At 56.8% G+C, this 23,194-nt stretch overlaps 1 protein-coding gene across 15 annotated transcripts in view; it reads left to right on the top strand.

Moving 5' to 3' along the window:
• HSPG2 (heparan sulfate proteoglycan 2) overlaps nt 1-23,194 on the top strand; it is a 456,402-nt gene that overhangs the window by 149,786 nt on the left and 283,422 nt on the right. For all 15 annotated transcript variants that reach the window (XM_073656045.1, XM_073656041.1, XM_073656043.1 and 12 more), the window contains 3 exons: nt 2,288-2,428; nt 2,506-2,688; nt 7,101-7,280. In XM_073656045.1, coding sequence (XP_073512146.1) covers nt 2,288-2,428; nt 2,506-2,688; nt 7,101-7,280 — 504 coding nt within the window. The remainder of the gene's footprint in view (nt 1-2,287; nt 2,429-2,505; nt 2,689-7,100; nt 7,281-23,194) is intronic.

A 23,194-nucleotide genomic window follows, 5' to 3' on the forward strand; every position in this document is an offset into this window, starting at 1 on the left:
ACGCCTCCTCTCTGGACGCCTCCTCACGCGTGACGCCTCCTCACGGGTGACGCCGCCTCATGGGTGACACCTCCTCATGAGTGACGCCTCCTCACGGGTGACTCCTCCTCACGGGTGACACCTCCTCATCTGTGACACCGCCTTACCAGGCGCCTCCTCACGGGTGACGCCGCCTCACGGGTGACACCTCCTCACGGGTGACGTCTCCTCACTGGTGACGCCTCCTCTCTGGACGCCTCCTCACTGGTGACGCCTCCTCACGGGTGACGCCTCCTCACTGGTGACGCCTCCTCTCTGGACGCCTCCTCACTGGTGACGCCTCCTCTCTGGACGCCTCCTCACGGGTGACGCCTCCTCATCTGTGACACCGGCTTACCAGGCACCTCCTCACGGGTGACGCCTCCTCACGGGTGACGCCGCCTCATGGGTGACACCTCCTCATGAGTGACGCCTCCTCACGGGTGACTCCTCCTCACGGGTGACACCTCCTCACGGGTGACGCCTCCTCATCTGTGACACCGGCTTACCAGGCACCTCCTCACGGGTGACGCCTCCTCATGGGTGACACCTCCTCATGAGTGACGCCTCCTCACGGGTGACTCCTCCTCACGGGTGACACCTCCTCATGAGTGACGCCTCCTCACGGGTGACTCCTCCTCACGGGTGACACCTCCTCACGGGTGACGCCTCCTCATCTGTGACACCGGCTTACCAGGCACCTCCTCACGGGTGACGCCTCCTCATGGGTGACACCTCCTCATGAGTGACGCCTCCTCACGGGTGACTCCTCCTCACGGGTGACACCTCCTCATCTGTGACACCGCCTTACCAGGCGCCTCCTCACGGGTGACGCCGCCTCACGGGTGACACCTCCTCACGGGTGACGCCTCCTCACTGGTGACGCCTCCTCTCTGGACGCCTCCTCACTGGTGACGCCTCCTCACGGGTGACGCCTCCTCACGGGTGACGCCTCCTCACTGGTGACGCCTCCTCTCTGGACGCCTCCTCACTGGTGACGCCTCCTCTCTGGACGCCTCCTCACGGGTGACGCCTCCTCATCTGTGACACCGGCTTACCAGGCACCTCCTCACGGGTGACGCCTCCTCACGGGTGACGCCGCCTCATGGGTGACACCTCCTCATGAGTGACGCCTCCTCACGGGTGACTCCTCCTCACGGGTGACACCTCCTCATCTGTGACACCGCCTTACCAGGCGCCTCCTCACGGGTGACGCCGCCTCACGGGTGACACCTCCTCACGGGTGACGCCTCCTCACTGGTGACGCCTCCTCACGGGTGACGCCTCCTCACGGGTGACACCTCCTCACTGGTGACACCTCCTCACTGGTGACACCTCCTCACTGGGGACGCCTCCTCACTGGTGACACCGCCTCACGGGTGACTCCTCCTCACGGGTGACTCCTCCTCACGGGTGACACCTCATCTGTGACACCGCCTTACCAGGCGCCTCCTCACGGGTGACACCTCCTCACGGGTGACGCCTCCTCACTGGTGACGCCTCCTCACTGGTGACGCCTCCTCACTGGTGACGCCTCCTCACTGGTGACGCCTCCTCACGGGTGACGCCTCCTCACGGGTGACACCTCCTCACTGGTGACACCTCCTCACTGGTGACGCCGCCTCACTGGTGACGCCTCCTCACGGGTGACGCCTCCTCACGGGTGAAGCCTCCTCACGGGTGACGCCTCCTCACGGGTGACGCCCCTCACTGGTGACGCCTCCTCACTGGTGACGCCTCCTCACCGGTGACGCCGCCTCACCAGACGCCTCCTCACCGGTGACACCGCCTCACCAGATGCCTCCTCACCGGTGACGCCGCCTCACTGGTGACGCCTCCTCACTGGTGACGCCTCCTCACTGGTGACGCCTCCTCACCGGTGACGCCGCCTCACCAGACATCTCCTCACCGGTGACGCCACCTCACCAGACGCCTCCTCACCGGTGACACCGCCTCACCAGACGCCTCCTCACCGGTGACGCCGCCTCACCAGACGTCTCCTCACCGGTGACGCCACCTCACCAGACGCCTCCTCACCGGTGACACCGCCTCACCAGACGCCTCCTCACCGGTGACACCGCCTCACCAGACGCCTCTTCACCGGTGACGCCTCCTCACCGGTGACGCCTCCTCACCAGACGCCTCCTCACCAGACGCCTCCTCACTGGTGACGCCGCCTCACCAGACGCCTCCTCACCAGACGCCTCCTCACCGGACGCCTCCTCACCGGTGACGCCGCCTCACCAGATGCCTCACTGCTCTTTTCCAGCCTCACGTCTCAGGGAATCTGTGCAATGAATGTAAAAGTGGAACCTTCTACCTCAGTGACAAGAACCCGGACGGCTGCCTGAAATGCTTCTGTATGGGGGTGACCCGGGACTGTGCCAGCTCCTACTGGAACCGGGACCAGGTCTGTGCCCCCTCGTATGTGTGTGGAGCGCTGTGGGCCTGTCACCTGGCCTTCACTAATGTCTGACGTCCTCACAGGTCCGCTCCACCTACGACAGCCACGAGAGGGCGCCGTTCTCCATCTCCAGTGCCGCCAGCTCTCGAACCTTCAGCGAGGGCATCAGCGTGACCGGACCTTCAGAGCTGACCTTCAGCGCCTTCAGTAGCATCCCGCAAGATGTCTATTTCTGGGTGCTGCCCGAGCGCTTCAAGGGGGACAAGGTACGTGAGTCCGTATACAGGCTCCATGTATAGTGAGCGCAGGGGTCACCGCATGAGCACAGCTGCCGTATCCATGGACTGGTGCAGACCCTCAGAAAGGACAGACAGACAGAAAGGAGAATTTACCTTATATCGGGCCTTGAATAAGTCTTCACACCCCGTGACCTTTTCCACATTTTTCCCGTTACACCCACAAACATAAATGTATTTTATTGGGATTTTTTGTGATACAAAGTAACTGTTAGAACCCTTGTGTTTTGCGGTCACGTGACCATCTGCCTTTATATTCCAGCTCCGCCCTTTTGGCTGTGCTGGACTTCAGTGTTTGACTGTTTCTCTAGCCAGGTGCTTCTGTGCCTTTATCTGTCAGTTTGCTTGGTCCTCTGGGACCTCTAATACCTTTTGTCAGTTCGCTTGGTCCTCTTGGACCTCTAGTAATTTTTGTCAGTTCGCTTGGACCTCTAGTACTTTTTGTCAGTTCGCTTGGTCCTCTTGGACCTCTAATACCTTTTGTCAGTTCGCTTGGTCCTCTGGGACCTCTAATACCTTTTGTCAGTTCGCTTGGTCCTCTTGGACCTCTAGTACTTTTTGTCAGTTCGCTTGGTCCTCTTGGACCTCTAGTACTTTTTGTCAGTTCGCTTGGTCCTCTTGGACCTCTAATACTTTTTGTCAGTTCGCTTGGTCCTCTTGGACCTCTAATACCTTTTGTCAGTTTGTCTTTTGTGCTCTGCAACAACCTTCTCTGTTCAGGAGGTGTCCCATTTTTGTCCCAGTCCTTAGTTCTTTTAGGGACTCCTCCCTTTATGCTATAGGTCTTCGTTCAGACTAGCCGAGAACTAAGGCGGGTCTGTTCGCTAGGAACAGGCAGCCCGCTACATCGTAGGGATTCAGCTTAGTCTTACTGTAGGGACAGTTTTCCCCTCTCTTTCCTTAGTACATGTTCAGATCATAACAGTAACGAGTGAGGAAATGATACGAGGTCACTAATTATTATACAAATCTGACCATTGTGAGGTGGTTTAGTATTCAGCCCCCCAGAGTCAGTTCTTTGTAGGACCACCTTATCCTGCAGTCTTTTGGGGTCTGTCTCTCCTCTCTCTGCAGTCTTTTGGGGTCTGTCTCTCTTCCTTACGCTGCAGTCTTTTGGGGTCTGTCTCTCCAGCTTTCTCTGCAGTCTTTTGGGGTCTGTCTCTACAGCCTTCTTCAGTCTTTTGGGGTCTGTCTCTCCAGCTTTCTCTGCAGTCTTTTGGGGTCTGTCTCTCCAGCTTTCCCTGCAGTCTTTTGGGGTCTGTCTCTCCAGCTTTCTCTGCAGTCTTTTGGGGTCTGTCTCTCCAGCTTTCCCTGCAGTCTTTTGGGGTCTCTCTCTCCAGCTTTCCCTGCAGTCTTTTGGGGTCTGTCTCTCCAGCTTTCTCTGCAGTCTTTTGGGGTCTCTCTCTCCAGCTTTCCCTGCAGTCTTTTGGGGTCTGTCTCTCCAGCTTTCTCTGCAGTCTTTTGGGACCTGTCTCTCCAGCTTTCTCTGCAGTCTCTGGGGTCTGTCTCTCCAGCTTTCTCTGCAGTCTCTGGGGTCTGTCTCTCCAGCTTTGCCCCCTCGCTCTCGCTCAGTGATTGGATGGAGACGTCTGTGATCAGTGATTTTCGCGTCTTGTCACAGATTCTCTGGGATTTGGGTCTGGACTGTGACTGCGCCGTTCACACACAGGAATATGCTCTGATCTAAACCCTCCATTGTGGCTCTGCAGGATGTTGAGGGTTGTTGTCCTGCTGGGAGGTGAACCTACGCCCCGGTCTCGGGTCTTCTGTGGCCTCTGACAGGTTTTCCTCCAGGATTATCCTTTATTTAGCTCCATCCATCTTCCCATCACCTCTGACCAGCTTCCCTGCCCCTGCTGAAGAAAAGCCTCCCCACAGCAAGATGCTGCCACCACCATGTGTGACTGTGGGGATGGTGTTTTCAGGGTCATGTGCAGGGTTAGTTTTCCACCACACATAGCGTTTTTCATTTAGCCTAAAAAGTTCTCCTTTGGTCTCATCTGACCAGAGACCCTCCTTCCACATGCTCGCTGTGCCCCCTACATGGGACTTCTTATGGCTTTCTTCTTGCTGTTCTTCCATAATGGAAAGATTTGTGAAGTACACGACTAATAGTTGTCCTGTGGACAGATTTTCCCACCTGAGCTGTGGATCTCTGCAGCTCCTTTGCTGACCATAGGCCATGTCGAGGAGAATAGCCGGGAGATCACGCAGATCCGACTACTGCCATCAATTTGTCAAGGAGATCACCATTATGTCAGGGGACAACACTCTGTTGCCTCCAATTGTCAGGACAATTATGAAATTAACTCACCAGTAATAGACCAGACACCTGCTGTTTTCACTAATAGATCAGTTATTGGGGAACTAACAGTGAGCGTATGGTATATACACCTCCGATTCCAACACATGGAATACATATATATACCCAATACGGTCACTGCCAACTCCACAGCATCCAGCAAAGAGGGCAGGTGGAGAGCGATGGAGGCAGAGATCCAGCCTACAGGACAGGCCGAAAGTGAGGGAGGCAGAGATCCAGCCTACAGGGCAGGCAGGGAAGGAGGTAGAGATCCAGCATAGAGGGCAGGCAAGAAGGCAGAGATCTAACCTATGGGACAGGCAGGAAGGGAGGCAGGGATCCGGCAAAGATCCAACGTACAGGGAAGGCAAGCAGGCAGAGATCCAGCCTACATGGAATGCAGGGTGGGAGGCAGAGATCCAGCATACAGGGCAGAGGGGGAGGCAGAGATCCAGCCTACAGAACAGGCAGGGAGGGAGGCAGAGATCCAGCATACAGGGCAGGAAGGGAGGGAGGCAGAGATCCAGCATACAGGACAGGCAGGGAGAGAGGCAGAGATCCAGCGTACAGGGCAGGAAGGGAGGGAGGCAGAGATCCAGCATACAGGACAGGCAGGAGGGAGGCAGAGATCCAGCGTACAGGGCAGGAAGGGAGGGAGGCAAAGATCCAGCAAAGAGGGCAGGAAGGGAAGGAGGCAGAGATCCAGCAAAGAGGGCAGGAAGGGAAGGAGGCAGAGATCCAGCAAAGAGGGCAGGAAGGGAAGCAGGCAGAGATCCAGCCTACAGGGCAGGGAGGGAGGGAGGCAGAGATCCAGCCTACAGGGCAGGGAGGGAGGGAGGCAGAGATCCAGCCTACAGGACAGGAAGGGAGGGAGGCTGAGATCCAGCAAAGAGGGCAGGAAGGGAAGGAGGCAGAGATCCAGCAAAGAGGGCAGGAAGGGAAGGAGGCAGAGATCCATCCTACAGGGCAGGGAGGGAGGGAGGCAGAGATCCAGCCTGCAGGGAGGGAGGGAGGCAGAGATCCAGCCTACAGGGCAGGAAGGGAGGGAAGCAGAGATCCAGGGCACAGGGCAGGAAGGGAGGGAGGCAGAGATCCAGCAAAGAGGGCAGGAAGGGAGGGAGGCAGAGATCCAGCAAAGAGGGCAGAAAGGAAGAGAGACAGAGATCCAGCGTACAGGACAGGAAGGGAGGGATGCAGAGATCCAGCAAAAAGGGCAGGAAGGGAAGGAGGCAGAGATCCAGTGTACAGGACAGGAAGGGAAGGAGGCAGAGATCCGGCGTACAGGGCAGGAAGGGAGGGAGGCAGAGATCCAGCAAAAAGGGCAGGAAGGGAAGGAGGCAGAGATCCAGCAAAGAGGGCAGGAAGGGAAGGAGGCAGAGATCCATCCTACAGGGCAGGGAGGGAGGGAGGCAGAGATCCAGCCTACAGGGCAGGGAGGGAGGGAGGCAGAGATCCAGCCTACAGGGCAGGAAGGGAGGGAGGCAGAGATCCAGTGTACAGGACAGGAAGGGAGGGAGGCAGAGATCCAGTGTACAGGACAGGAAGGGAGGGAGGCAGAGATCCAGTGTACAGGGCAGGAAGGGAGGGAGGCAGAGATCCAGTGTACAGGACAGGAAGGGAGGGAGGCAGAGATCCAGCAAAGAGGGCAGGAAGGGAGGGAGGCAGAGATCCAGCAAAGAGGGCAGGCAGGGAGGGAGGCAGAGATCCAGCATACAGGACAGGCAGACAGGGAGGCAGAGATCCAGCGTACAGGGCAGGCAGGGAGGGAGGTAGAGATCCAGCGTACAAGGCAGGCAGGGAGGGAGGCAGAGATCCAGTGTACAGGACAGGGAGGGAGGCAGAGATCCAGCGTACAGGGCAGGCAGACAGGGAGGCAGAGATCCAGCGTACAGGGCAGGCAGGGAGGGAGGTAGAGATCCAGCATACAGGGCAGGCAGGGAGGGAGGCAGAGATGCAGTGTACAGGGCAGGCAGGGAGGTAGAGATCCAGCGTACAGGACAGGCGGCAGACTGACAGAACAGTCTCCCCAGGACACATTCTTGTAAAGAGAGATCCGGCATGAAACCTCCTTATCTTTCAGGTGACGTCTTATGGGGGAAACTTGCGCTACACCATCACATATGAAGCCCCTGTGGGGGCCCGGGCCCTGGACACGCAGCCCTCTATTGTCCTGCAGGGCAATGGCATCTTCCTGGAGCACTACGCTAACACTCAGACGCCTCCGGGCTTCCCGGTGACGATCACCGCTCCCTTCCGTGAGGTAAGAAGGGCCGAAATATGGAGGCCGGGTCATCGCCATCCTCCTCACACACAGTGCCACCCCGGTGATCACCGAGCAAAGGGGAAAGTATCTGCCCCCCCGTCACCACCCAGTAATCACCGAGCAAAGGGGAAAGTATCTGCCCCCCCGTCACCACCCAGTAATCACCGAGCAAAGGGGAAAGTATCTGCCCCCCGTCACCACCCAGTAATCACCGAGCAAAGAGGAAAGTATCTGCCCCCCGTCACCACCCAGTAATCACCGAGCAAAGAGGAAAGTATCTGCTCCCCGTCATCACCCAGTAATCACCGAGCAAAGGGGAAAGTATCTGCCCCCCGTCATCACCCAGTAATCACCGAGCAAAGGGGAAAGTATCTGCCCCCCATCACCCAGTAATCACCGAGCAAAGGGGAAAGTATCTGCCCCCCACCACCCAGTAATCACCGAGCAAAGAGGAAAGTATCTGCCCCCCGTCACCACCCAGTAATCACCGAGCAAAGGGGAAAGTATCTGCCCCCCCGTCACCACCCAGTAATCACCGAGCAAAGGGGAAAGTATCTGCCCCCCCGTCACCACCCAGTAATCACCGAGCAAAGGGGAAAGTATCTGCCCCCCGTCACCACCCAGTAATCACCGAGCAAAGAGGAAAGTATCTGCCCCCCGTCACCACCCAGTAATCACCGAGCAAAGAGGAAAGTATCTGCCCCCCGTCATCACCCAGTAATGACCGAGCAAAGAGGAAAGTATCTGCCCCCCGCCACCACCCAGTAATCACCGAGCAAAGGGGAAAGTATCTGCCCCCCGTCACCACCCAGTAATCACCGAGCAAAGAGGAAAGTATCTGCCCCCCATCACCACCCAGTAATCACCGAGCAAAGAGGAAAGTATCTGCCCCCCGTCACCACCCAGTAATCACCGAGCAAAGAGGAAAGTATCTGCCCCCCATCACCACCCAGTAATCACCGAGCAAAGAGGAAAGTATCTGCCCCCCGTCATCACCCAGTAATCAACGAGCAAAGAGGAAAGTATCTGCCCCCCCGTCACCACCCAGTAATCACCGAGCAAAGAGGAAAGTATCTGCCCCCCACTACCCAGTAATCACCGAGCAAAGGGGAAAGTATCTGCCCCCCATCACCACCCAGTAATCACCGAGCAAAGAGGAAAGTATCTGCCCCCCGTCATCACCCAGTAATCAACGAGCAAAGAGGAAAGTATCTGCCCCCCCGTCACCACCCAGTAATCACCGAGCAAAGGGTAAAGTATCTGCCCCCCGTCATCACCCAGTAATCACCGAGCAAAGGGGAAAGTATCTGCCCCCCATCACCCAGTAATCACCGAGCAAAGGGGAAAGTATCTGCCCCCCACTACCCAGTAATCACCGAGCAAAGAGGAAAGTATCTGCCCCCCGTCACCACCCAGTAATCACCGAGCAAAGAGGAAAGTATCTGCCCCCCGTCACCACCCAGTAATCACCGAGCAAAGAGGAAAGTATCTGCCCCCCCGCCACCCAGTAATCACCGAGCAAAGAGGAAAGTATCTGCCCCCCGTCACCACCCAGTAATCACCAAGCAAAGAGGAAAGTATCTGCCCCCCCGCCACCACCCAGTAATCACCGAGCAAAGAGGAAAGTATCTGCCCCCCCGTCACCACCCAGTAATCACCGAGCAAAGAGGAAAGTATCTGCCCCCTGTCACCACCCAGTAATCACCGAGCAAAGAGGAAAGTATCTGCCCCCCCGCCACCCAGTAATCACCGAGCAAAGGGGAAAGTATCTGCCCCCCGTCACCACCCAGTAATCACCGAGCAAAGGGGAAAGTATCTGCCCCCCATCACCCAGTAATCACCGAGCAAAGGGGAAAGTATCTGCCCCCCGCCACCCAGTAATCACCAAGCAAAGGGGAAAGTATCTGCCCCCCGTCACCACCCAGTAATCACCGAGCAAAGAGGAAAGTATCTGCCCCCCCGTCACCACCCAGTAATCACCGAGCAAAGGGGAAAGTATCTGCCCCCCCGTCACCACCCAGTAATCACCGAGCAAAGGGGAAAGTATCTGCCCCCCGTCACCACCCAGTAATCACCGAGCAAAGGGGAAAGTATCTGCCCCCGCCACCACCCAGTAATCACCGAGCAAAGGGGAAAGTATCTGCCCCCCGCCACCACCCAGTAATCACCGAGCAAAGAGGAAAGTATCTGCCCCCCCGTCACCACCCAGTAATCACCGAGCAAAGGGGAAAGTATCTGCCCCCCATCACCCAGTAATCACCGAGCAAAGGGGAAAGTATCTGCCCCCCGCCACCCAGTAATCACCAAGCAAAGGGGAAAGTATCTGCCCCCCACCACCCAGTAATCACCGAGCAAAGGGGAAAGTATCTGCCCCCCCGTCACCACCCAGTAATCACCGAGCAAAGGGGAAAGTATCTGCCCCCCGCCACCACCCAGTAATCACCGAGCAAAGGGGGAAATATCTGCCCCCCGCCACCACCCAGTAATCACCGAGCAAAGAGGAAAGTATCTGCCCCCCGTCACCACCCAGTAATCACCGAGCAAAGAGGAAAGTATCTGCCCCCCGTCACCCAGTAATCACCGAGCAAAGGGGAAAATATCTGCCCCCCGCCACCACCCAGTAATCACCGAGCAAAGGGGAAAATATCTGCCCCCCGCCACCACCCAGTAATCACCGAGCAAAGGGGAAAGTATCTGCCCCCCCGTCACCACCCAGTAATCACCGAGCAAAGGGGAAAGTATCTGCCCCCCGCCACCACCCAGTAATCACCGAGCAAAGGGGGAAATATCTGCCCCCCGCCACCACCCAGTAATCACCGAGCAAAGAGGAAAGTATCTGCCCCCCGTCACCACCCAGTAATCACCGAGCAAAGAGGAAAGTATCTGCCCCCCGTCACCCAGTAATCACCGAGCAAAGGGGAAAATATCTGCCCCCCGCCACCACCCAGTAATCACCGAGCAAAGGGGAAAATATCTGCCCCCCGCCACCACCCAGTAATCACCGAGCAAAGGGGAAAGTATCTGCCCCCCGTCACCACCCAGTAATCACCGAGCAAAGGGGAAAGTATCTGCCCCCCGCCACCACCCAGTAATCACCGAGCAAAGGGGAAAATATCTGCCCCCCGCCACCACCCAGTAATCACCGAGCAAAGGGGAAAGTATCTGCCCCCCCGCCACCACCCAGTAATCACCGAGCAAAGGGGAAAGTATCTGCCCCCCGTCACCACCCAGTAATCACCGAGCAAAGAGGAAAGTATCTGCCCCCCGTCACCCAGTAATCACCGAGCAAAGGGGAAAGTATCTGCCCCCCGTCACCACCCAGTAATCACCGAGCAAAGAGGAAAGTATCTGCCGCCCGTCACCACCCAGTAATCACCGAGCAAAGGGGAAAGTATCTGCCCCCCGTCACCACCCAGTAATCACAGAGCAAAGGGGAAAGTATCTGCCCCCCGTCACCACCCAGTAATCACCGAGCAAAGGGGAAAGTATCTGCCCCCCGTCACCACCCAGTAATCACCGAGCAAAGGGGAAAGTATCTGCCCCCCGTCACCACCCAGTAATCACAGAGCAAAGGGGAAAGTATCTGCCCCCCGTCACCACCCAGTAATCACCGAGCAAAGAGGAAAGTATCTGCCCCCCATCACCCAGTAATCACCGAGCAAAGAGGAAAGTATCTGCCCCCCCGTCACCACCCAGTAATCACAGAGCAAAGGGGAAAGTATCTGCCCCCCACCACCACCCAGTAATCACCGAGCAAAGGGGAAAGTATCTGCCCCCCACCACCACCCAGTAATCACCGAGCAAAGGGGAAAGTATCTGCCCCCCGCCACCACCCAGTAATCACCGAGCAAAGGGGAAAGTATCTGCCCCCTGCCACCCAGTAATCACCAAGCAAAGGGGAAAGTATCTGCCCCCCGTCACCACCCAGTAATCACCGAGCAAAGAGGAAAGTATCTGCCCCCGTCACCACCCAGTAATCACCGAGCAAAGAGGAAAGTATCTGCCCCCCGTCACCACCCAGTAATCACCGAGCAAAGAGGAAAGTATCTGCCCCCCCGTCACCACCCAGTAATCGCCGAGCAAAGGGGAAAGTATCTGCCCCCCGCCACCACCCAGTAATCACCAAGCAAAGAGGAAAGTATCTGCCCCCCGTCACCACCCAGTAATCACCGAGCAAAGAGGAAAGTATCTGCCCCCCCGCCACCCAGTAATCACCGAGCAAAGAGGAAAGTATCTGCCCCCCGTCACCACCCAGTAATCACCGAGCAAAGGGGAAAGTATCTGCCCCCCATCACCCAGTAATCACCGAGCAAAGGGGAAAGTATCTGCCCCCCGCCACCCAGTAATCACCGAGCAAAGGGGAAAGTATCTGCCCCCCGTCACCACCCAGTAATCACCGAGCAAAGGGGAAAGTATCTGCCCCCCCGTCACCACCCAGTAATCACCGAGCAAAGGGGAAAGTATCTGCCCCCCCGTCACCACCCAGTAATCACCGAGCAAAGAGGAAAGTATCTGCCCCCCCGTCACCACCCAGTAATCACCGAGCAAAGAGGAAAGTATCTGCCCCCCGTCACCACCCAGTAATCACCAAGCAAAGAGGAAAGTATCTGCCCCCCCGTCACCACCCAGTAATCACCGAACAAAGGGGAAAGTATCTGCCCCCCATCACCACCCAGTAATCACCAAGCAAAGAGGAAAATATCTGCCCCCCCGCCACCACCCAGTAATCACCAAGCAAAGAGGAAAGTATCTGCCCCCCCGTCACCACCCAGTAATCACCGAGCAAAGAGGAAAGTATCTGCCCCCTGTCACCCAGTAATCACCGAGCAAAGAGGAAAGTATCTGCCCCCCGCCACCACCCAGTAATCACCGAGCAAAGAGGAAAGTATCTGCCCCCCGTCACCACCCAGTAATCACCGAGCAAAGAGGAAAGTATCTGCCCCCCATCACCCAGTAATCACCGAGCAAAGGGGAAAGTATCTGCCCCCCGTCACCACCCAGTAATCACCAAGCAAAGGGGAAAGTATCTGCCCCCCCGTCACCACCCAGTAATCACCGAGCAAAGGGGAAAGTATCTGCCCCCCACCACCCAGTAATCACCGAGCAAAGGGGAAAGTATCTGCCCCCCCGTCACCACCCAGTAATCACCGAGCAAAGGGGAAAGTATCTGCCCCCCACCACCCAGTAATCACCGAGCAAAGAGGAAAGTATCTGCCCCCCCGTCACCACCCAGTAATCACCGAGCAAAGGGGAAAGTATCTGCCCCCCACCACCCAGTAATCACCGAGCAAAGGGGAAAGTATCTGCCCCCCCGTCACCACCCAGTAATCACCGAGCAAAGAGGAAAGTATCTGCCCCCCCGTCACCACCCAGTAATCACCGAGCAAAGAGGAAAGTATCTGCCCCCCCGTCACCACCCAGTAATCACCGAGCAAAGGGGAAAGTATCTGCCCCCCGCCACCCAGTAATCACCGAGCAAAGGGGAAAGTATCTGCCCCCCACCACCCAGTAATCACCGAGCAAAGGGGAAAGTATCTGCCCCCCACCACCCAGTAATCACCGAGCAAAGGGTAAAGTATCTGCCCCCCGTCACCACCCAGTAATCACCGAGCAAAGGGGAAAGTATCTGCCCCCCATCACCCAGTAATCACCGAGCAAAGAGGAAAGTATCTGCCCCCCACCACCCAGTAATCACCGAGCAAAGGGGAAAGTATCTGCCCCCCGCCACCCAGTAATCACAGAGCAAAGGGGAAAGTATCTGCCCCCCCGTCACCACCCAGTAATCACCGAGCAAAGGGGAAAGTATCTGCCCCCCGCCACCCAGTAATCACCGAGCAAAGGGGAAAGTATCTGCCCCCCGTCACCACCCAGTAATCACCGAGCAAAGGGGAAAGTATCTGCCCCCCGCCACCACCCAGTAATCACCGAGCAAAGGGGAAAGTATCTGCCCCCCGTCACCACCCAGTAATCACCGAGCAAAGGGGAAAGTATCTGCCCCCCCCATCACCCAGTAATCACCGAGCAAAGAAGAAAGTATCTGCCCCCCCGTCACCCAGTAATCACCGAGCAAAGGGGAAAGTATCTGCCCCCCATCACCACCCAGTAATCACCGAGCAAAGGGGAAAGTATCTGCCCCCCATCACCACCCAGTAATCACCGAGCAAAGAAGAAAGTATCTGCCCCCCCGTCACCCAGTAATCACCGAGCAAAGGGGAAAGTATCTGCCCCCGCCACCCAGTAATCACCGAGCAAAGGGGAAAGTATCTGCCCCCCATCACCCAGTAATCACCGAGCAAAGGGGAAAGTATCTGCCCCCCGTCACCCAGTAATCACCGAGCAAAGGGGAAAGTATCTGCCCCCCATCACCCAGTAATCACCGAGCAAAGGGGAAAGTATCTGCCCCCCGTCACCCAGTAATCACCAAGCAAAGGTGAAAGTATCTGCCCCCCGTCACCCAGTAATCACCAAGCAAAGGGGAAAGTATCTGCCCCCCGTCACCACCCAGTAATCACCGAGCAAAGAGGAAAGTATCTGCCCCCCATCACCCAGTAATCACCGAGCAAAGGGGAAAGTATCTGCCCCCCCGTCACCACCCAGTAATCACCGAGCAAAGAGGAAAGTATCTGCCCCCCATCACCCAGTAATCACCGAGCAAAGGGGAAAGTATCTGCCCCCCGTCACCCAGTAATCACCGAGCAAAGGGGAAAGTATCTGCCCCCCGTCACCACCCAGTAATCACCGAACAAAGGGGAAAGTATCTGCCCCCCCGTCACCACCCAGTAATCACCGAGCAAAGAGGAAAGTATCTGCCCCCCGCCACCACCCAGTAATCACCGAGCAAAGAGGAAAGTATCTGCCCCCCGTCACCACCCAGTAATCACCGAGCAAAGAGGAAAGTATCTGCCCCCCCGTCACCACCCAGTAATCACCGAGCAAAGGGGAAAGTATCTGCCCCCCGTCATCACCCAGTAATCACCGAGCAAAGGGGAAAGTATCTGCCCCCCGTCATCACCCAGTAATCACCGAACAAAGGGGAAAGTATCTGCCCCCCCGTCACCACCCAGTAATCACCGAGCAAAGAGGAAAGTATCTGCCCCCCACCACCACCCAGTAATCACCGAGCAAAGGGGAAAGTATCTGCCCCCCGCCACCCAGTAATCACCGAGCAAAGAGGAAAGTATCTGCCCCCCGCCACCACCCAGTAATCACCGAGCAAAGGGGAAAGTATCTGCCCCCCGCCACCCAGTAATCACCGAGCAAAGAGGAAAGTATCTGCCCCCCGTCACCACCCAGTAATCACCGAGCAAAGGGGAAAGTATCTGCCCCCTGCCACCCAGTAATCACTGAGCAAAGGGGAAAGTATCTGCCCCCCGCCACCCAGTAATCACCGAGCAAAGGGGAAAGTATCTGCCCCCCGTCACCACCCAGTAATCACCAAGCAAAGAGGAAAGTATCTGCCCCCCCGTCACCACCCAGTAATCACCGAGCAAAGAGGAAAGTATCTGCCCCCTGTCACCCAGTAATCACCGAGCAAAGAGGAAAGTATCTGCCCCCCGTCACCACCCAGTAATCACCGAGCAAAGGGGAAAATATCTGCCCCCCGTCACCACCCAGTAATCACCGAGCAAAGTGGAAAGTATCTGCCCCCCGCCACCCAGTAATCACCGAGCAAAGAGGAAAGTATCTGCCCCCCGTCACCACCCAGTAATCACCGAGCAAAGAGGAAAGTTTCTGCCCCCCGTCACCACCCAGTAATCACCGAGCAAAGGGGAAAGTATCTGCCCCCCGTCACCACCCAGTAATCACCGAGCAAAGAGGAAAGTATCTGCCCCCCGTCACCACCCAGTAATCACCGAGCAAAGGGGAAAGTATCTGCCCCCCATCACCCAGTAATCACCGAGCAAAGAGGAAAGTATCTGCCCCCCCGCCACCCAGTAATCACCGAGCAAAGAGGAAAGTATCTGCCCCCCACCACCCAGTAATCACCAAGCAAAGGGGAAAGTATCTGCCCCCCGTCACCACCCAGTAATCACCGAGCAAAGAGGAAAGTATCTGCCCCCCGTCACCACCCAGTAATCACCGAGCAAAGGGGAAAGTATCTGCCCCCGCCACCACCCAGTAATCACCGAGCAAAGAGGAAAATATCTGCCCCCTGTCACCACCCAGTAATCACCGAGCAAAGGGGAAAGTATCTGCCCCCGCCACCACCCAGTAATCACCGAGCAAAGGGGAAAGTATCTGCCCCCCGCCACCACCCAGTAATCACCGAGCAAAGGGGAAAGTATCTGCCCCCCGCCACCCAGTAATCACTGAGCAAAGGGGAAAGTATCTGCCCCCCATCACCACCCAGTAATCACCGAGCAAAGAGGAAAGTATCTGCCCCCCCGTCACCACCCAGTAATCACCGAGCAAAGGGGAAAGTATCTGCCCTCCCGTCACCACCCAGTAATCACCGAGCAAAGAGGAAAGTATCTGCCCCCTGTCACCACCCAGTAATCACCGAGCAAAGAGGAAAGTATCTGCCCCCCCGTCACCACCCAGTAATCACCGAGCAAAGGGGAAAGTATCTGCCCCCCGTCACCACCCAGTAATCACCGAGCAAAGGGGAAAGTATCTGCCCCCCCGCCACCCAGTAATCACCGAGCAAAGAGGAAAGTATCTGCCCCCCCGCCACCACCCAGTAATCACCGAGCAAAGAGGAAAGTATCTGCCCCCCCGCCACCCAGTAATCACCGAGCAAAGAGGAAAGTATCTGCCCCCCCGCCACCCAGTAATCACCGAGCAAAGGGGAAAGTATCTGCCCCCCGTCACCACCCAGTAATCACCGAGCAAAGGGGAAAGTATCTGCCCTCCCGTCACCACCCAGTAATCACCGAGCAAAGAGGAAAGTATCTGCCCCCCCGTCACCACCCAGTAATCACCGAGCAAAGAGGAAAGTATCTGCCCCCCCGTCACCACCCAGTAATCACCGAGCAAAGGGGAAAGTATCTGCCCCCCGTCACCACCCAGTAATCACCGAGCAAAGAGGAAAGTATCTGCCCCCTGTCACCCAGTAATCACCAAGCAAAGGGGAAAGTATCTGCCCCCCCGTCACCACCCAGTAATCACCGAGCAAAGGGGAAAGTATCTGCCCCCCCGTCACCACCCAGTAATCACCGAGCAAAGAGGAAAGTATCTGCCCCCCCGTCACCACCCAGTAATCACCGAGCAAAGAGGAAAGTATCTGCCCCCCGTCACCACCCAGTAATCACCGAGCAAAGGGGAAAGTATCTGCCCCCCGTCACCACCCAGTAATCACCGAGCAAAGAGGAAAGTATCTGCCCCCTGTCACCCAGTAATCACCGAGCAAAGGGGAAAGTATCTGCCCCCCCGTCACCACCCAGTAATCACCGAGCAAAGGGGAAAGTATCTGCCCCCCATCACCCAGTAATCACCGAGCAAAGGGGAAAGTATCTGCCCCCCGCCACCCAGTAATCACCGAGCAAAGAGGAAAGTATCTGCCCCCCATCACCCAGTAATCACCGAGCAAAGGGGAAAGTATCTGCCCCCCCGTCACCACCCAGTAATCACCGAGCAAAGGGGAAAGTATCTGCCCCCCGCCACCCAGTAATCACCGAGCAAAGGGGAAAGTATCTGCCCCCCCGTCACCACCCAGTAATCACCGAGCAAAGAGGAAAGTATCTGCCCCCCGCCACCCAGTAATCACCGAGCAAAGAGGAAAGTATCTGCCCCCCTGCCACCCAGTAATTACCGAGCAAAGGGGAAAGTATCTGCCCCCCCGTCACCACCCAGTAATCAACGAGCAAAGAGGAAAGTATCTGCCCCCCGTCACCACCCAGTAATCACCGAGCAAAGGGGAAAGTATCTGCCCCCCGTCACCACCCAGAAATCACCGAGCAAAGAGGAAAGTATCTGCCCCCCGCCACCCAGTAATCACCGAGCAAAGAGGAAAGTATCTGCCCCCCCGTCACCACCCAGTAATCACCGAGCAAAGAGGAAAGTATCTGCCCCCCCGTCACCACCCAGTAATCACCGAGCAAAGAGGAAAGTATCTGCCCCCCGCCACCACCCAGTAATCACCGAGCAAAGAGGAAAGTATCTGCCCCCGCCACCACCCAGTAATCACCGAGCAAAGAGGAAAGTATCTGCCCCCCCGTCACCACCCAGTAATCACCGAGCAAAGGGGAAAGTATCTGCCCCCCTGCCACCACCCAGTAATCACCGAGCAAAGAGGAAAGTATCTGCCCCCCGTCACTACCCAGTAATCACCGAGCAAAGGGGAAAGTATCTGCCCCCCGCCACCACCCAGTAATCACCGAGCAAAGGGGAAAGTATCTGCCCCCCGTCACCACCCAGTAATCACTGAGCAAAGGGGAAAGTATCTGCCCCCCCGTCACCACCCAGTAATCACCGAGCAAAGGGGAAAGTATCTGCCCCCTGCCACCCAGTAATCACCGAGCAAAGAGGAAAGTATCTGCCCCCCACCACCACCCAGTAATCACTGAGCAAAGGGGAAAGTATCTGCCACCCCGTCACCACCCAGTAATCACCGAGCAAAGGGGAAAGTATCTGCCCCCCATCACCACCCAGTAATCACCGAGCAAAGGGGAAAGTATCTGCCCCCCCGTCACCACCCAGTAATCACCGAGCAAAGAGGAAAGTATCTGCCCCCCCGTCACCACCCAGTAATCACCGAGCAAAGGGGAAAGTATCTGCCCCCCCGTCACCACCCAGTAATCACCGAGCAAAGAGGAAAGTATCTGCCCCCCGTCACCACCCAGTAATCACCGAGCAAAGAGGAAAGTATCTGCCCCCCGCCACCCAGTAATCACCGAGCAAAGGGGAAAGTATCTGCCCCCTGCCACCCAGTAATCATTGAGCAAAGGGGAAAGTATCTGCCCCCCCGTCACCACCCAGTAATCACCGAGCAAAGAGGAAAGTATCTGCCCCCCCGTCACCACCCAGTAATCACCGAGCAAAGGGGAAAGTATCTGCCCCCCGTCACCACCCAGTAATCACCGAGCAAAGAGGAATGTATCTGCCCCCTGTCACCCAGTAATCACCGAGCAAAGGGGAAAGTATCTGCCCCCCCGTCACCACCCAGTAATCACCGAGCAAAGGGGAAAGTATCTGCCCCCCATCACCCAGTAATCACCGAGCAAAGGGGAAAGTATCTGCCTCCCACCACCACCCAGTAATCACCGAGCAAAGGGGAAAGTATCTGCCCCCCGTCACCACCCAGTAATCACCAAGCAAAGGGGAAAGTATCTGCCCCCCGCCACCACCCAGTAATCACCGAGCAAAGAGGAAAGTATCTGCCCCCCACCACCACCCAGTAATCACCGAGCAAAGAGGAAAGTATCTGCCCCCCGTCACCACCCAGTAATCACCGAGCAAAGAGGAAAGTATCTGCCCCCCATCACCCAGTAATCACCGAGCAAAGGGGAAAGTATCTGCCCCCCATCACCCAGTAATCACCGAGCAAAGGGGAAAGTATCTGCCCCCCGCCACCCAGTAATCACCGAGCAAAGGGTAAAGTATCTGCCCCCCCCGTCACCACCCAGTAATCACCGAGCAAAGGGGAAAGTATCTGCCCCCCATCACCCAGTAATCACCGAGCAAAGAGGAAAGTATCTGCCCCCTGCCACCACCCTGTAGTCACCGAGCAAAGGGGAAAGTATCTGCCCCCCCGTCACCACCCAGTAATCACCGAGCAAAGAGGAAAGTATCTGCCCCCCGCCACCCAGTAATCACCGAGCAAAGAGGAAAGTATCTGCCCCCCGTCACCACCCAGTAATCACCGAGCAAAGAGGAAAGTATCTGCCCCCTGCCACCCAGTAATCACCGAGCAAAGGGGAAAGTATCTGCCCCCCCGTCACCACCCAGTAATCACCGAGCAAAGAGGAAAGTATCTGCCCCCCGTCACCACCCAGTAATCACCGAGCAAAGAGGAAAGTATCTGCCCCCCCGTCACCACCCAGTAATCACCGAGCAAAGGGGAAAGTATCTGCCCCCCCGTCACCACCCAGTAATCACCGAGCAAAGAGGAAAGTATCTGCCCCCCGCCACCCAGTAATCACCGAGCAAAGGGGAAAGTATCTGCCCCCCCGTCACCACCCAGTAATCACCGAGCAAAGAGGAAAGTATCTGCCCCCCGCCACCCAGTAATCACCGAGCAAAGGGGAAAGTATCTGCCCCCCCGTCACCACCCAGTAATCACCAAGCAAAGGGGAAAGTATCTGCCCCCCGTCACCACCCAGTAATCACCGAGCAAAGAGGAAAGTATCTGCCCCCCGTCACCACCCAGTAATCACCGAGCAAAGAGGAAAGTATCTGCCCCCCGCCACCACCCAGTAATCACCGAGCAAAGGGGAAAGTATCTGCCCCCCGTCACCACCCAGTAATCACCGAGCAAAGAGGAAAGTATCTGCCCCCCGCCACCACCCAGTAATCACCGAGCAAAGAGGAAAGTATCTGCCCCCTGCCACCCAGTAATCACCGAGCAAAGGGGAAAGTATCTGCCCCCCCGTCACCACCCAGTAATCACCGAGCAAAGAGGAAAGTATCTGCCCCCCCGTCACCACCCAGTAATCACCGAGCAAAGAGGAAAGTATCTGCCCCCCGCCACCCAGTAATCACCGAGCAAAGGGGAAAGTATCTGCCCCCCCGTCACCACCCAGTAATCACCGAGCAAAGAGGAAAGTATCTGCCCCCCATCACCCAGTAATCACCGAGCAAAGAGGAAAGTATCTGCCCCCCGTCACCCAGTAATCACCGAGCAAAGAGGAAAGTATCTGCCCCCCATCACCCAGTAATCACCGAGCAAAGAGGAAAGTATCTGCCCCCCCGCCACCCAGTAATCACCGAGCAAAGAGGAAAGTATCTGCCCCCCGTCACCACCCAGTAATCACCGAGCAAAGGGGAAAGTATCTGCCCCCCTGCCACCCAGTAATCACAGAGCAAAGAGGAAAGTATCTGCCCCCCGTCACCACCCAGTAATCACCGAGCAAAGGGGAAGTATCTGCCCCCTGTCACCACCCAGTAATCACCGAGCAAAGGGGAAAGTATCTGCCCCCCGCCACCACCCAGTAATCACCGAGCAAAGAGGAAAGTATCTGCCCCCCGCCACCACCCAGTAATCACCGAGCAAAGAGGAAAGTATCTGCCCCCCGCCACCACCCAGTAATCACCGAGCAAAGAGGAAAGTATCTGCCCCCCCGTCACCACCCAGTAATCACTGAGCAAAGGGGAAAGTATCTGCCCCCCGTCACCGTCACCACCCAGTAATCACCGAGCAAAGAGGAAAGTATCTGCCCCCCGCCACCACCCAGTAATCACCGAGCAAAGAGGAAAGTATCTGCCCCCCGCCACCACCCAGTAATCACCGAGCAAAGAGGAAAGTATCTGCCCCCCGTCACCGTCACCACCCAGTAATCACCAAGCAAAGGGGAAAGTATCTGCCCCCGTCACCACCCAGTAATCACCAAGCAAAGGGGAAAGTATCTGCCCCCGTCACCACCCAGTAATCACCGAGCAAAGGGGAAAGTATCTGCCCCCCCGCCACCCAGTAATCACCGAGCAAAGGGGAAAGTATCTGCCCCCCGCCACCACCCAGTAATCACCGAGCAAAGAGGAAAGTATCTGCCCCCCGTCACCGTCACCACCCAGTAATCACCAAGCAAAGGGGAAAGTATCTGCCCCCGTCACCACCCAGTAATCACCAAGCAAAGGGGAAAGTATCTGCCCCCGTCACCACCCAGTAATCACCAAGCAAAGGGGAAAGTATCTGCCCCCGTCACCACCCAGTAATCACCGAGCAAAGGGGAAAGTATCTGCCCCCCGCCACCACCCAGTAATCACCGAGCAAAGGGGAAAGTATCTGCCCCCCGTCACCACCCAGTAATCACCGAGCAAAGGGGAAAGTATCTGCCCCCCGTCACCACCCAGTAATCACAGAGCAAAGGGGAAAGTATCTGCCCCCCGCCACCCAGTAATCACCGAGCAAAGGGGAAAGTATCTGCCCCCCGTCACCACCCAGTAATCACAGAGCAAAGGGGAAAGTATCTGCCCCCCGTCACCACCCAGTAATCACCGAGCAAAGGGGAAAGTATCTGCCCCCCGTCACCACCCAGTAATCACAGAGCAAATGGGAAAGTATCTGCCCCCCCGTCACCACCCAGTAATCACCGAGCAAAGGGGAAAGTATCTGCCCCCCCGTCACCACCCAGTAATCACCGAGCAAAGGGGAAAGTATCTGCCCCCCGCCACCACCCAGTAATCACCGAGCAAAGGGGAAAGTATCTGCCCCCCGCCACCCAGTAATCACCGAGCAAAGAGGAAAGTATCTGCCCCCCACCACCCAGTAATCACCGAGCAAAGAGGAAAGTATCTGCCCCCCCGTCACCACCCAGTAATCACCGAGCAAAGAGGAAAGTATCTGCCCCCCGCCACCACCCAGTAATCACCGAGCAAAGGGGAAAGTATATGCCCCCCCACCACCCAGTAATCACCGAGCAAAGAGGAAAGTATCTGCCCCCCGTCACCCAGTAATCACCGAGCAAAGGGGAAAGTATCTGCCCCCCCGTCACCACCCAGTAATCACCGAGCAAAGAGGAAAGTATCTGCCCCCCGCCACCACCCAGTAATCACCGAGCAAAGGGGAAAGTATCTGCCCCCCGTCACCACCCAGTAATCACCGAGCAAAGAGGAAAGTATCTGCCCCCCCGTCACCACCCAGTAATCACCGAGCAAAGGGGAAAGTATCTGCCCCCCGCCACCACCCAGTAATCACCGAGCAAAGGGGAAAGTATCTGCCCCCCGTCACCACCCAGTAATCACCGAGCAAAGGGGAAAGTATCTGCCCCCCGCCACCACCCAGTAATCACCGAGCAAAGGGGAAAGTATCTGCCCCCCGTCACCACCCAGTAATCACCGAGCAAAGAGGAAAGTATCTGCCCCCCGTCACCACCCAGTAATCACCGAGCAAAGAGGAAAGTATCTGCCCCCCCGTCACCACCCAGTATTCACCGAGCAAATAGGAAAGTATCTGCCCCCCCGCCACCCAGTAATCACCGAGCAAAGAGGAAAGTATCTGCCCCCCCGTCACCACCCAGTAATCACCGAGCAAAGAGGAAAGTATCTGCCCCCCGCCACCCAGTAATCACCGAGCAAAGAGGAAAGTATCTGCCCTCCCGTCACCACCCAGTAATCACCGAGCAAAGGGGAAAGTATCTGCCCTCCGCCACCCAGTAATCACCGAGCAAAGAGGAAAGTATCTGCCCCCCCGTCACCACCCAGTAATCACCGAGCAAAGAGGAAAGTATCTGCCCTCCGCCACCCAGTAATCACCGAGCAAAGAGGAAAGTATCTGCCCCCTGTCACCCAGTAATCACCGAGCAAAGGGGAAAGTATCTGCCCCCCGTCACCACCCAGTAATCACCGAGCAAAGAGGAAAGTATCTGCCCCCCCGTCACCACCCAGTAATCACCGAGCAAAGGGGAAAGTATCTGCCCCCCATCACCACCCAGTAATCACCGAGCAAAGAGGAAAGTATCTGCCCCCCGTCACCACCCAGTAATCACCGAGCAAAGAGGAAAGTATCTGCCCCCCGCCACCACCCAGTAATCACCGAGCAAAGGGGAAAGTATCTGCCCCCCACCACCCAGTAATCACCAAGCAAAGAGGAAAGTATCTGCCCCCCGTCACCCAGTAATCACCGAGCAAAGGGGAAAGTATCTGCCCCCCACCACCCAGTAATCACCGAGCAAAGAGGAAAGTATCTGCCCCCCGTCACCACCCAGTAATCACCGAGCAAAGAGGAAAGTATCTGCCCCCGCCACCACCCAGTAATCACCGAGCAAAGAGGAAAGTATCTGCCCCCCGTCACCCAGTAATCACCGAGCAAAGGGGAA

The sequence above is a fragment of the Phyllobates terribilis genome, unplaced genomic scaffold (assembly GCF_046119375.1).
Source record: "Phyllobates terribilis strain yellow unplaced genomic scaffold, ASM4611937v1 Scaffold_12__6_contigs__length_324123572, whole genome shotgun sequence".
NCBI classification, from domain to species: Eukaryota; Metazoa; Chordata; class Amphibia; order Anura; family Dendrobatidae; genus Phyllobates; species Phyllobates terribilis.